Here is a 13,465-nt window from a genome sequence, read left to right as displayed (position 1 = left end):
TAGATTAATTCTTTAGAAACATTTTTGTCTCAATCTCGCAGAAGCAGCCAGTGGATACTGTACATATATTTATGGATCTGATAACCTGGTGTGATTCAGAGATGGCAGAATTCTTCTCACTTCCAACTCTTTTGCTTTTTGAAAATCTTTTTTATGTGTTTATTTTTATTGGTTTATATAGCTACACCAGGTCTTAGTTGCAGCATGTGGAATCTAGTTCCCTGACCTGGGATTGAACCCTGTATCCTGATTGGGAGCTGGGAGTCTCAGCCACTGAACCACCAGGGAAGTCCCTCAACCCTATTGCTAATTAACATCTTATCCACCCTGCCAGGCTGACAGATTTTTTTTCACATTATATATTCATTTATCTAACTTATAGCTTTGTTTCTTATTTATTGTGATATTCCTGGTCAGAGATAACATATTTAGAATTCACATTTGTATCCACTTTGATATGAATATATTTTTATTGGGTCATTTGCTGGACCAGGATTTAATAAAATTATAGCATGGATGACTACAAATAAATGAGGCTCAGAAAGGAGAGATGATTTATACAATAAACAAATACCACCTCATTACTGCCATTGTTTTCCAACTTACCTTTTCTCCATTAGGACACTCTGTAGACCTTGGAGACTTTAATGTGTCCTCCATTTTTCCACTTCTATGGGCTTTAGGCCAAAGCATTGAATTTGAAATAGAATTTCTGTTTTGTAAGGACAGGCTGACTCTGTATCCTCTCTGAACTCTCCCAGAATTCCCAACACCAGATGAATATCTACTGATGAAATTTGCTTAATTCTTGGCTTATTATCTCTCTGCACACATTTTTCTAATATCCTCTGGTTTAGGTTGGTAGAATTCTAGGTTTCCAACAGTGACTAAACACTCTGCCACTTTGAATCTCCTCTGTTCCTGATTAATTTGCAAAAAGCGTTGCAACTCTTTCTGAAGCTTTCAAGATGTACCCTCAGGAGACAGTTGGGTTGCATTTCTTTTCTGCATTCCAGAAGAAGAAATTTATTTTCCAAATAATGATTTGGGGATAATCACTGGGAGATTTATATACACATACATGCATGCACACACACACAGACTACTAGTTCTAATCATTGTGAGGCTCAAGAGAAAAGAACAATGATTAAGGATGAAGCATATTCCATAATCTTAACTAAGCCTTGTAAATAAACACATGAAATAGACTGATTCTAATTTTAGAGATGAAGGAGCTGAGGCTTAGGGGATTCAGTCATTGTGTGGTCATCATGGTCATTAGGTCTAATGGCTGTTGGCATGGAGTTTGACGCCATGTCTGTCTGGTCCTAACATCCATCTCTTTATAGTGCTTGACACAGTGCTGCGTAAGCTTTACAAAGTCAAAGTTGCTCGGTTGTGTCTGACTCTGTGACCCCATGGACTGTAGCCTACCAGGCCCTTCTATCCATGGAATTCTCCAAGCAAGAATACTGGAGTGGTAGCCATGCCCTCCTCCAGGGGATCTTCCTCCCCCAGAGACCAGAGCCAGGTCTCCTGCACTGCAGGCAGATTCTTTACCCTTTGAGCCACCGGGAAAGCCCGAGCTTTACAAAGCTCGTTGCCTCTTTTAACAGTGCACCAAACAGCTTGCTTCCAACATTGCCAGAGGGGCCGCCCCACTCTGTGCATTCACCTCAGAAGTGTCTGCGGTATACGAAGAGTGGGGCTTCCCCGTGGCTCAGCTGGTGAAGAATCCGCCTGCAATGCGGGAGACCTGGGTTCGATCCCTGGGTTGGGAAGATCCGCTGGAGAAGGGAAAGGCTTCCCACTCCAGTATTTTGGCTGGGTGAATTCCATGGACTGTATAGTCCATGGGGTCACAAAGAGCCAGACACAAGTGAGTAACTTTCACATCACTTTAGAGGAAGAATACATTTTATTTCATTTGCAAGGAGCCCAGTCATCTGAAGTTTCTATGTTAAACATGTCAAGTGGAGGATTCCACATGAACCATAGTTTTTTATTGTATTTATTTATTTATTGAGTGGGAGAGTACTTTTTCCAGCCTGGAAACACATGCCCTTTTCCCCAGGTTCTTTGAATTCCTAATTCTCACTGGAAACTTTATTTATTTCTTTCCCACTGGAAACTTTAATAGAAAAGTCCAATACATCATGCCAACAGATTAATAATTAACTATTATCAGTTTGGGGATATTAAACCTCAAAAATGTGAGCACTGTACCTTATATTTTTTCTCCTTTTATTTTTCACCGCTCAGGGGGAACATCATCAAGACAGAAAGGCTTCCTAGGATGCATACGCTCCTTGCACTTGAATGGGCAAAAGCTGGACCTGGAGGAGAGGGCGAAGGTCACGTCTGGAGTTCGGCCAGGATGCCCGGGCCATTGCAGCAGTTATGGTAGCATCTGCCACAATGGGGGCAAGTGTGTGGAGAAGCACAGTGGATACTTCTGCGACTGCACCAGTTCACCATATGAAGGACCCTTTTGCAAAAAAGGTACAACAGAAATCTATGTTTTCCCCACAGGTTGTGTTTTACTGCCTACAGATTGTAGTCATGTCACAGGAAACTCATGCCCTTAGAGAGTCCTCGAACATTCATTTACTCTCCCTCAATTTCCCTCTCTGCAGACTCTCTGGATTGCTTCTCAACATAATTACATATACACATCCTTCATGTGTGTGGTGGAGAAGGAAACGGCAACCCACTCCAGTATTCTTGCCTAGAGAATCCGTGGACAGAGGAGCCTGGTGGGCTACAGTCCATGGAGTCGCACAGAGTCAGACACGGCTGAAGCGACTTAGCATGCATGCATGCCTTGGGGAAAGAAATGGCAACCCACTCCAGTGTTCTTGCCTGGAGAATCCCAGGGACAGGGGAGCCTGGTGGGCTGCCGTCTATGGGGTCGCACAGAGTCGGACACGACTGAAGCGACTTAGCAGCAGCAGCAGCACGTGTGGATACGGGCAGTACCGTTGAATAGGGCAGAGAGTAACAGGAGAGCAGGCTTGATGTGGCCTAGAGCCAGCTGAGCCCTGGAGAGGTGGACTGTCACTTCTTTGTGCTACCTTTCCTAGTTCCAATTTCTTCATCCACAAATGTGATCAAATAATCATAGAATATAGCCCTGGAAAACCTTTAGAGACCTTGAAGCCATCATGAATCATTTTTCCAATAGAGAGAGTATAGGTAAGTTAATAAAATCCATATCATGTATTTAAAAAAATAAAATCTCTCAGTTCTGCAAGTGACGTGAGTGGGGTCTGAGGCTTTAAAAGCCTTGCCCAAAGGTTCACATTTAGCTCCAAGGGGGCCGAGAATGGGGCACAGGCGTCAAAACCCCTGCCCTAGTGCCTAAATTAATTTCATTGACAAAAGCTAATCATGTTGGATACACACACTTGAACAAGGAATGATGCTTATGGCGTAAATTCTCTAGAGAAATTAAAACTGACTACAAACTATAAAAATTCACAATTCAGTATCAATACCTAGTGTTTTTCAACTAGAAGGACAGACGATTTGGTCTACTATCAATCTTTGCAGAATCTTCTAAAGTTTATTCTATTGATGGAAAATAAAGATTATTGGACAAAGAATGTAAACATTAGTTCAAGAGCAGCATTTAAACTATTAAAATAAAATGTTTTAATCACTTTGAAACACCATTTACATACAAACAATGATAGGAATTACAAATAATTCTTGTTGGTTCATGAAAACACATCTTTCAAGCACCACTAACAAACAATGTTTTATTTCATTCAACTTATTCTTAGAATTTAAAAATAATAGGAAAACAACAACAACACCACTCAATGTTCTCTTTAAAAGACTGTAATTTAAGCTCTTCATTCATTGATGCTGGCCTCCTCCCAGTTAGTTTGAATCATTTGCTTGTTGTTGCTGGAAAGCATTGTGCTCCTTGGGAGAAAATTACCGGTACAAGTTTTAGGGCCAGCAGAGTGGCAGGCCTGCATGGAAGATTGAGCTAAAGCAGGTCCTGTGTTGGTAGGCTGTTCATGTGAGCTCCTGGGTTTTAACATTGGTGGAAGTCTCTGGAATAATTTCCCCTGAAATTTGTAATGCCACCCTTAGACTGGCTCTACAGGCTAGAAGAAGCAAATGCAGAATAAACACTCTGAAGCCCAAGTCCCTAAAACCTGCTAGCATTATTTTACAAGATCTATAACCAAGTGTTTGTTTGGGAAAAAATAAAATATGAAGAAAAATTATAGAACTCTATGCATTTCTTCAGAGACATTTTTCAAACATTTCATAGATCATCTCACTCTAAATTTAGCCTAATTTCCCATTGGCTCCTTTCTCTGAAAAAACTCCTATTCATTATCTTCTGTCCATGCCACTGCATCTTTGACTGTATTTCTTGAAATATCTGCTGTGCTTTCTCCCCACGTTTTAGTGTGATCTATAAGAAAAATGGACAAATATGTACTTAGCCTTTTCAGCTTGCTTCATATTTCACTGTTTGTGAACTTTCTCCCCATCTCATAAATCTAAGGAAATAATTCCCTTTATATTCTGCAGTTGCAAAGTATGTAAGATGAACCTTTTAACCACATCTTTGAGCCATGTCAGTTGACTCTGGGAAATGTGGCTTTGGACTGAAATGGGAACCCTTAGCTCCAAGACGGTCCTAGACAAGGCTGTTCTCTATTGGAGGAGGTTTCTATGCTAGCCTTCCATGGATATTTTAGGGGATGCAAATCTTGTAAATATCTAGTGTGGAATTAAGGACATTTGTCCATGACCAGTGACTGGTCTAGAACCACCGTCATTGACCCACTTGATGTTTCTGATCTGGATATAAACACGTAATAATCACAAATGACCTAGTACTTATGGACTGCGGCATTTATTCCTTGTGCCCAAGGTTTGAAGGAAGAAGTAATATTGCATTTAACACGTGAGAACTCTGACAGTCATATTGGTTTAGTGACTTACACTTTTTGACCCTAATTTCATCCTTAACAAGAATGTGGTAATAGGATTCAAATATGTAAGGTTTTTTTTTATTGTTTTGTTTATGTATTTCTCTTTTTTTTTATTATTGAGTTTTAATTTACATACCCAAAATTTATGTTTCTAAAATGTGCAATTCAGCTTTTTTTTTTACTATATTTACAAAGTTACACAACCATTGGCACTCCATAATATATTAATAAAATGGAATAGACAGAATTTCTCAGCTACACTAAAGGCAAAGAAAAGAACTACAAGAAAATTGGATTTTCTTTTTGGTAGTTGTTTTTGAGTGATTAGATTGGTTTTTATTTTTCTAGATTTCTGAGTATATTTTCAAATAGAATTCCAAATATATTATCTAATATTTTTAATAGGCATTCCTATATAATTCAGTTTTAATGATTGCAGTATATTCCATCTGGTGGAATTGCTTCTGTGTATTTAACCCATTCTATCCCTGGAGCATTTCAGTGAAGCGATAGTAGGACTCTGGTACCAGACCTGCCTGTGTTCAGATTCTGGCTCATCTACAGTCTACACTGTGTGATGCTGGTTGTGTAATTCAACCTCATGATTCCATGGTTTTGTCACCTGTAATATGTGAAAAACTTAGAAATTCTACGTGAAAGTCTTTCATGGAAATTTAACAAGCACTTCACATAGCAATTGAGATCATGCCTGGCATATAAAGTGTCAGTAAATTGCCTGTATCATTATTTGGGAATTTTAGATTACCCCAAATTTTGTACATAAATAATGCTATGATAAGCATATGTATTGATTATTCCCTTATTAATGGAATTTCAGTGAAAAATAGTATACATATATTTAGTAATTTAGCAATTGTCAAAAACTTACTGAAAAAATGATATGATTGATATTTACCTTCCTGTCAACTTATTTTTTTTACTTTTTATTGCAGAAAAATTAAATTATGTACTGCAATAGAGAGAAAAGTTTCAGAATTTCCATGCATCCCTCACTTAGCTTTAACTGTTATTAACTCATGATCATTTTTATTTCACCTATAGGTTATCATCCTTCCTCCTCTTTTGTTATAGTGAAGCAAATTCCAGGTATCATATATGTTCTTCTGTAAATATTATAATATGTATCATTAAAAGATAAGAACTCATAAAAACATGTATCCATAAGACTGGTATTAATAAGAAAAATTTCATGATTTTTGAATAGTGTGAAATATCCACTCAGCATTCAAATTTTCATTTCTTTCCTTTACTTTCAGTTTGTTTGAAGTTTTTCTAAATCAAGTACAGCCTGACTGAGTCTATAGAGCTGCTCGCCTACTCATTAAGGCCTAATCTTTATACTTGCTCTAATTCTAAATCTACTTCTATTATTAAGACCAGTTGTTTATTGAGCTCCTACTGTGTGCTGTTCCTTTCCATCCTTTCTCCCAGCCCTTCTCCTCACCGTGAGACTGAATTCATTCCTGTCTGTTAGCCGGAGCTTGACAGAGTCACTTGAGAGAGCAGGAGAAGGTCATAGCAGGGTCCAGGTGCAGGCTAATCTGCTCTGAGGCTACCAGGGGCACAGGTCCTCAGCAGCATCACCTAGTCTCCCCGCACCGCCTCTGAACTCCTTACACACTTTCAGACCTAGTCATTACCAAGCTCCTCTTCCAAGTCTTCTCAGGCGGCTCCTGACCACAGAAGGATCCCGCTCCGGGATTCACCGTCTTTGTCATTCACACATCACATCCAAGGCCACGTTCCACCAGTCTTATTTCTTTCTCATGTGTCCTGTCTTCTCAAAATCTAATCAGCACAGTTCTTTCAATGAGGTAGGTGCTGAAAGGATGTCGCTAATGTTGGTTGTTGTGATCCTAGAGTTTTATGATGGTTATTAATAACAATCACCTTCAAGTGAAGATTTTTCTGCCATTTAGCCCAATGGTTTCAGATGTTCAGATTAATCAGAGGGCTTAAATATGATCAGAGAGCTCAAATTCTTAGATTATAAAAGAAAAGAAACAGAGAATAAATCAAATTCATGTGTTTTGCTGAATTTAAATTAAAATTCACAATGTCTAAGTAATAAAAATAGTTATAACTGAGGCTAGGGGAGGAGGAAAGACAGAAATTTGATAAGACAACTCTAGTTTTAAAAGTGTTTTTCATTTTAATTTACTGTCCTAAGTATAAAGAAAACTGTAATATGAATGTACATTTAATATACTTAGTATTTAATATACAGAATGATCTGAATTATATTATATTTGAACACACACACAAACATCCCATAAAGGCCATTACTCTTTTAAATAGGAGATAGTAGCTCAAAACACAGGCCACATGTCCCTGAAAAGATTCACTTTATGAAAAGAGCTTGAAAACAAAGAAGAAACGTGCTTGAGTGAAGTTGATGACCAGCTAGAATCCTCCCAGTTACCAGTTTCTGTGTATATCTCTGTAATGAGGAGTACTGATGCTGTTCTAATCTGCATCAGAAATACGAAACACTTTCTCTTGAACTTTTAGTGAAAAAGGAACTGCTATTCCCAACCTGCTAAGCAATATGCATAAATATGCCACTTTAATTTTCTTTTGACACCATTACAAACTATTATAGAAGTTTCACAGAAGTAGAAGAAATCTGCAATGGAATTAGGACGCAAAAGCTAGGTTGATTATGTTTTAGGTGTCACCGATTCAATCAGAGAATTTCATGGGGATAGTCAACCTATCATTCAGGAAAAAGAGAAATTAATCATGTTATATAGATGTAGATTTGCATGTTCTTCTTTAACCAAAAAAGACCTATTACATATCAGGGAACTATACTCAATATTTTGTAAAAACCTATAAGGGAAAAGAATTTGAAAAGAATAGATGCACATGTACGTATAACGGAATCACTGTGCCATACACCTGAAACTATCACAATCTTGTAAATCAACTGTCCTTCACTGAAATAAGTAAAATAAAATAATTGATCCAGGAGCTGGATACCTGTGCCTTTCCTACTGTTTCCACAGCCTTCCGCCCCTCCATTTCTGTTGGTCCTCACCCTTAATGCAATACCACGGAGAATTGCTTTTTCCCAGGATCCTACTCTCAGTAGTTTTGTGCCCACTCAGCATCCTCCTGACCCACGAGAAAAACATAAAAATTGTAAGGATTTCAGTTTTGAAGGGAAGATAATCCCAAGGCAGTTTCTTTCTACTGTGCAGTAGGTAGGGACATCTCATCTTTGTTTCTAAAGAAATCAGCCTGGCACATGGTAGTTATTCTGCAAATATATGTGAAACTGGACCGACATCTCACGACGCACATCTGAGCTCTCTCTTCTAGCTGTGCAACCTTGTTCAAGGTGCTTAACCCCGACAAGCCTCATGTTTCTCCTTTGTAAATAGGAATGGTGATTTCTGCCGGTTTAAAATTATCGTAGGAAGCACAGTCTATAATTCATGTAATCTTCACACAGTGACCGATGTGTAGAAACGAACAGTAAACAAGCAATGATGGGTCTCCTGAATGTGTCAATGTGTGCTTTCCTCTCTGATATTTTGCAGAGGTTTCTGCTGTTTTTGAGGCTGGCACTTCAGTGACTTACATGTTTCAAGAACCCTACCCGGTGACCAAGAATGTGAGCCTCTCTTCCTCAGCGATTTACGCGGATGCAGCCCTATCCAAAGAACACATTGCCCTGAGCTTTGTGACAGCCCAGGCACCCAGCCTCCTGCTGTATATCAATTCTTCTTCTCAGGACTTCCTGGCTGTCCTGCTCTGCAAGAATGGTGAGTTCCGATTGCATAAAGCCTGTGGAGTGTCGTTCTGGACTGGAGGGCCAGTGCATGCCCTCCAGAACGCTGCATAATTTCAGTTTTAATTTGGTCCCACTGGGCAGCTTATTTCCAGATCTCCAGACCAACCTTTGGTTGTGCTTTCCCTAATGAGTTTCACTGGTACTCAGGTCCCGTGTCAATTCACTGCCGAAGTTGCAAGCACATTGATTTTAATTTACTTAAACTATGTAGCAGTCATTCTTTATTATTTATTCTGTGCTGGAATCCATTAAGAATAAAGGAGATCATCAGCATATCTGAATTTCAGAAGGACACGCATCACATATATCCTGTCATCTATGCTGCAGGATCCTTTACTGAGGGCTGTTAAAACAACTGGCAAAAATGCAGGCTGTATTAATAGACGGTGATTGCCTCGGTCTTAAAGAGAAGCGATATAAGTGAGTCATAACCTTGTGGAGTGTGGGGCTGGGTGCCGGGAATCGGGTGTTGGAAAGAATGTGGCAGAGTGAAATACACAAAGATTGAAGAATGAAGGGGTGAGAATCCAGTTCATACAAGGAATGTTGACGGACATCAACAATGAGCATTTTGACGTCTGTTAGCAGAAGCCAGGTTCCCTCCTCGCATGACTTAATTCCACCCTGCAGTGATGAGAATCATTTATGCAGTCATGGCCAAGGACACTTTGAGATCAAAATCCTAGAGAATGGTTAGAACAGTCTAAGAGGGCAGAGGTGGAGAACCATATATTGTGTTATTCTCAAGTAACTCTTTCTTATGATCAAGAACGTCTTTCTTCTCTTGTAACCTGCAATATAGTGAGATGAGTTTGGGCTTTTGGACCACCCATCACAGGGATGGACTATGGGGGTGGGGATGGTGGCATACAGGAAGCCAGGGATATACTCTGTGCCCTCTTTAGACCTTAGATGGAAACTCTAGAAATTTCTCTTCCTCTATTTTCCTTGGATTTATTCTTCTACATATCATCTTGCTTTCCAGCTTTTTATGACATAGAAAATTAAGAATAATGTTCAGACCATGGGTTGAATTGGGCCTGATTTACAATAGTAGTAACAACGGCTAACTCTAAAGGACTCATTCATTCTGAAAGCAACATGGAAGGGAAGAAAAAAGAGAGAAATAGGGATAACGAATGGCCAACCAAGTCTCTTAAGAGATTCTGCAAGAGAAAAGGAAAACATTGCGTGTTATTAGACATCTTATTTATTAGCAGATTTTGTATGATTAGGACCATTATAGCAGCATGTCAGTTTTTTAATCTTGTCACTGTAATATCTTTGTAAGGTCAGTAAGGCTGGCTGAGGACACAGAGGCATGGATTAACTGATTAACCATGAGTTAGGCCAGCCAGCTAACTCATGACAACTGGGACCAGATGCCGGGTCTCTGGATAATCAGTAATCTTTCCTCTAAACTAGATCATTCTCCTCTGATGTGATTGAATTATAGTCAGATGGTTACAGAGAACTGAGATGAAAGATTTCCTCAAAGCATCTTTTGGCTATGGTTCTATGGGCACATTAGTACCTGCTCAGATACACTTTCTTATGGATACAGATAATGCATATCAAAAATAACTATATCAGATTACATATCTATTACTTTGTATACTCTATTATTTATATATATTATTATTATATATATAATAGTAATATATATATATATATATATATATATATATATATATATAAACTGTAAACCTGGGCACAATTCTAATTAATGTAAAAAGCACTTAAGCCTCACTATAATCCTGTGTAATTCATGGTATTAATATAATCAGTATCTTAGGTTTGTAGAATCTAATGCATATAGTTGTTATTTATTGTTTAGTCACTAAGTCAAATCCAGCTCTCTTGTGACCCCCTAAACTGCAGCTCACCAGACGCCTCTGTCTGAGGGTTTACCACTGAACCACCAGGGAAGCCCTAGGCCTGTAGACAGACCTTCAATAACTTGCTTAAAACGCCACAGTGAGAAGAGCCGGGTTTCAGTCTTTCCTCCTAAAGTCGAGTAGGTAGTCTGAATCCTAAGGGATAAATGAAAAATGTTATATATATATATATAATATTAAATATATATATATATTAAAATAAATTGCTTGAAAAGCAGCACATTTTAAATAAGCTTAACTGGAAGACATTCTTTTTTATAACTGAATTGTATGTGGTTTACAATGTTGTGTTAGTTTCAGGTGTCCGACATAGTGATTCAGTTACATATGAAACAATTTTCTGTAATTCACTTGTTAGTCACTTAGTCGTGTCCGACTCTTTGAGACCCCATGGACTGTAGCCCATCAGGCTCCTCTATCCACAGAAATCCCCAGGCAAGAATACTGGAGTGGGTAGCCATTCCCTTCTCCAGGGGATCTTCCCGACTCAGAGATTGAACCTGGGTTTCCTGCACTGCAGGCGGATTCTCACTCTCGGAGGCACCAGGGAGGCCCAGTTATATATACATATCTATTATTTTCAGATTCTTTTCCCTTATAGGTTATTATAAAATATTGAGTATAATTCCCTGTGCAATACATTATCTATTATATTCAGATTCTTTTACCTTATTGGTTATACTAACCCTGTGCTGTATAGTAGGTCCTTGTTGGTTGGAAGGCATTCATGAATTCTGTCTTAACCTCTATTTTCTTATACTCTAAAGCCTCACTTCACTGAAAGCTCTACCTACCCGAAAGGCATTTACATGCTTGAAACCCTGGCTAAATGCTGGAAGCAAGGAGATACGTATGCTGTGTTTGTTGGCTAAAGCTTAAATCTCAGGGCTGGTGTAAAAGTCTTACAGATCAGTCTAATATATAGGAAATGGATTTCCAAGCTGTGGTTAGTAATAGAGTGTTCTCCCTCCCCTCACTCAGTAATTCAGAGAATTACTATTCCCCACCTCCACCTCCTCCTACCCCAAGGTTCTAGGAAACTCTTGTTGAAATAGGTAGTGCTGGAAGACTCAATGATTCAGGATGCTAGACATTTCCTGCCATCTCTTTTTCCTACAGAGAAACCACTAAGATGTGTGCTCATTCATTCATTCTTTTTTCTAGCTGAGGCATAGCAGCTTTACAATGTTGTACAACAAAATGAATGGAATGCATGCATACATATACCCCTTTCCTGTGGGCCCTCCCTCTCTTCCCCACAATCCCAGCCCTCTGAGTCAGCAGAGACAACCCAGCTGAGCTCCCTGGGCTACACAGGAGGATTCCGCTAGTTATATCTTAACGCTACTCGTTCAGTTCATCCCACCCTCCCTTCCGCCCCTGTGTCCACCAGTCCATTCTCTACATCTGAGTCTCTACTCCTGCCCTACAAATAGGTTCATCTGTACCATTTTTCTACATTAAACATACATGTATTAATATATGATATTTGTTTTATTTTCCTGATATTTCACTCTGTGTGACAGACTCTAGGTCCATACACATCTACAAATTACCCAGTTCCATTTCTTTTTTATGTCTGAGTAATAGTGTTTTGTTTATATGTATCACATCTTCTTTATTCATTCATCTCTTGATGGACATTTAGGTTGCTTCCATGTCCTGGCTATTGTAAATAGTTGTTGCTGTCACTATAAGGGTGCATGTGTCTTTTGAATTATGGTTTAATGTAGGTACATGTCCAGGAGTGGGGTTACTATGTCTCTGGGTCATTACTAGTCCCCCTGCCCAGGATCAGGACCTAGGGAGACTGACCAAAACAAGCAGGATACAGGGTACAGTGCTGTCTCAAACAAGAAAGAAGAGAGACTCAAACACAACCTTTAGCTTTTTCAAAGACAGTCTAGATAAAGGGACTTCAGTTGCCTGGATCTCTCAAGCAATCTAGCTGTAAGTTAGATTTTGCCTAACTTTAAGGATGAATTTACTAGAAATTCAGAGATTATAACTGTAGAGTAATATGCCTGGTAAAGAATCTGCCTGCCAATGCAGGAGATGTGAGTTAGATCCCTGGGTCAGGAAGATCCCCTGAAGAAGGAAATGACAACCCACTTCAGTATTCTTGCCTGGAAAATCACATGTACAGAGGAGCTTGGTGGACTACAGTTCATGGGGTCACAAGAGTTGGACATGACTTAGCAAATAAACAGGAAAATACGTTGTGTGACAGTGAGTTTGTCATTGGAGGTCTTCAAAAAATAATTACATGATTTTTTAGAGAAACTGTAATAGGAACTCTAGGAGTAGATGGCAGAGAAAAACAACCTCTTAATTTCTTGGCAAGTTTTAGACTTTGCAATTCTCTTTTCCCCTTCTGTGTAGTCTTACATTTATATTTCTTTTTACTAGAGCTTCAGTCATAGACTTGGAAACGCTTCTATAAGGAGTTAAGAATTGGTATTCCGTAAGTTGGGCTTCCCAGGTGGGGCGAGTGGTAATGAACCCACCTGCCACAATAGTGTGCATCTGTTGTCCCAAACTCCTAATTTATCCCCACCCCCATTTCCATTTTTGTAACCAGAAGTTTGTTTTTTGAGTCTGTTTCCAGTTTGTAAATAAGTGCATTTGTATTATTCTTTTAGATTTCACTTATAAGTTAGTTATATCATATGACAGAATATCTATCTTTCTGTCTAACTTACTTCACTTAGTCACAGAGAACAATACCTGTCTCCTTCATAAAGCTGTTGTTAAGAAAGATGAATTACTGTGTAGCGATGTGCTGC

At 39.0% G+C, this 13,465-nt stretch overlaps 1 protein-coding gene across 2 annotated transcripts in view; it reads left to right on the top strand.

Annotated features, from left to right (window-relative positions):
* CNTNAP5 (contactin associated protein family member 5) overlaps positions 1 to 13,465 on the top strand; it is a 995,095-nt gene that overhangs the window by 850,501 nt on the left and 131,129 nt on the right. For both annotated transcript variants that reach the window (XM_043488200.1, XM_043488201.1), the window contains 2 exons: positions 2,263 to 2,502; positions 8,528 to 8,752. In XM_043488200.1, coding sequence (XP_043344135.1) covers positions 2,263 to 2,502; positions 8,528 to 8,752 — 465 coding nt within the window. The remainder of the gene's footprint in view (positions 1 to 2,262; positions 2,503 to 8,527; positions 8,753 to 13,465) is intronic.

This window comes from Cervus canadensis, chromosome 15 (genome assembly GCF_019320065.1).
Source record: "Cervus canadensis isolate Bull #8, Minnesota chromosome 15, ASM1932006v1, whole genome shotgun sequence".
NCBI classification, from domain to species: Eukaryota; Metazoa; Chordata; class Mammalia; order Artiodactyla; family Cervidae; genus Cervus; species Cervus canadensis.
Note: the sequence above shows the minus strand (reverse complement) of the source record. Positions and strands in the feature narration are given on the sequence as shown.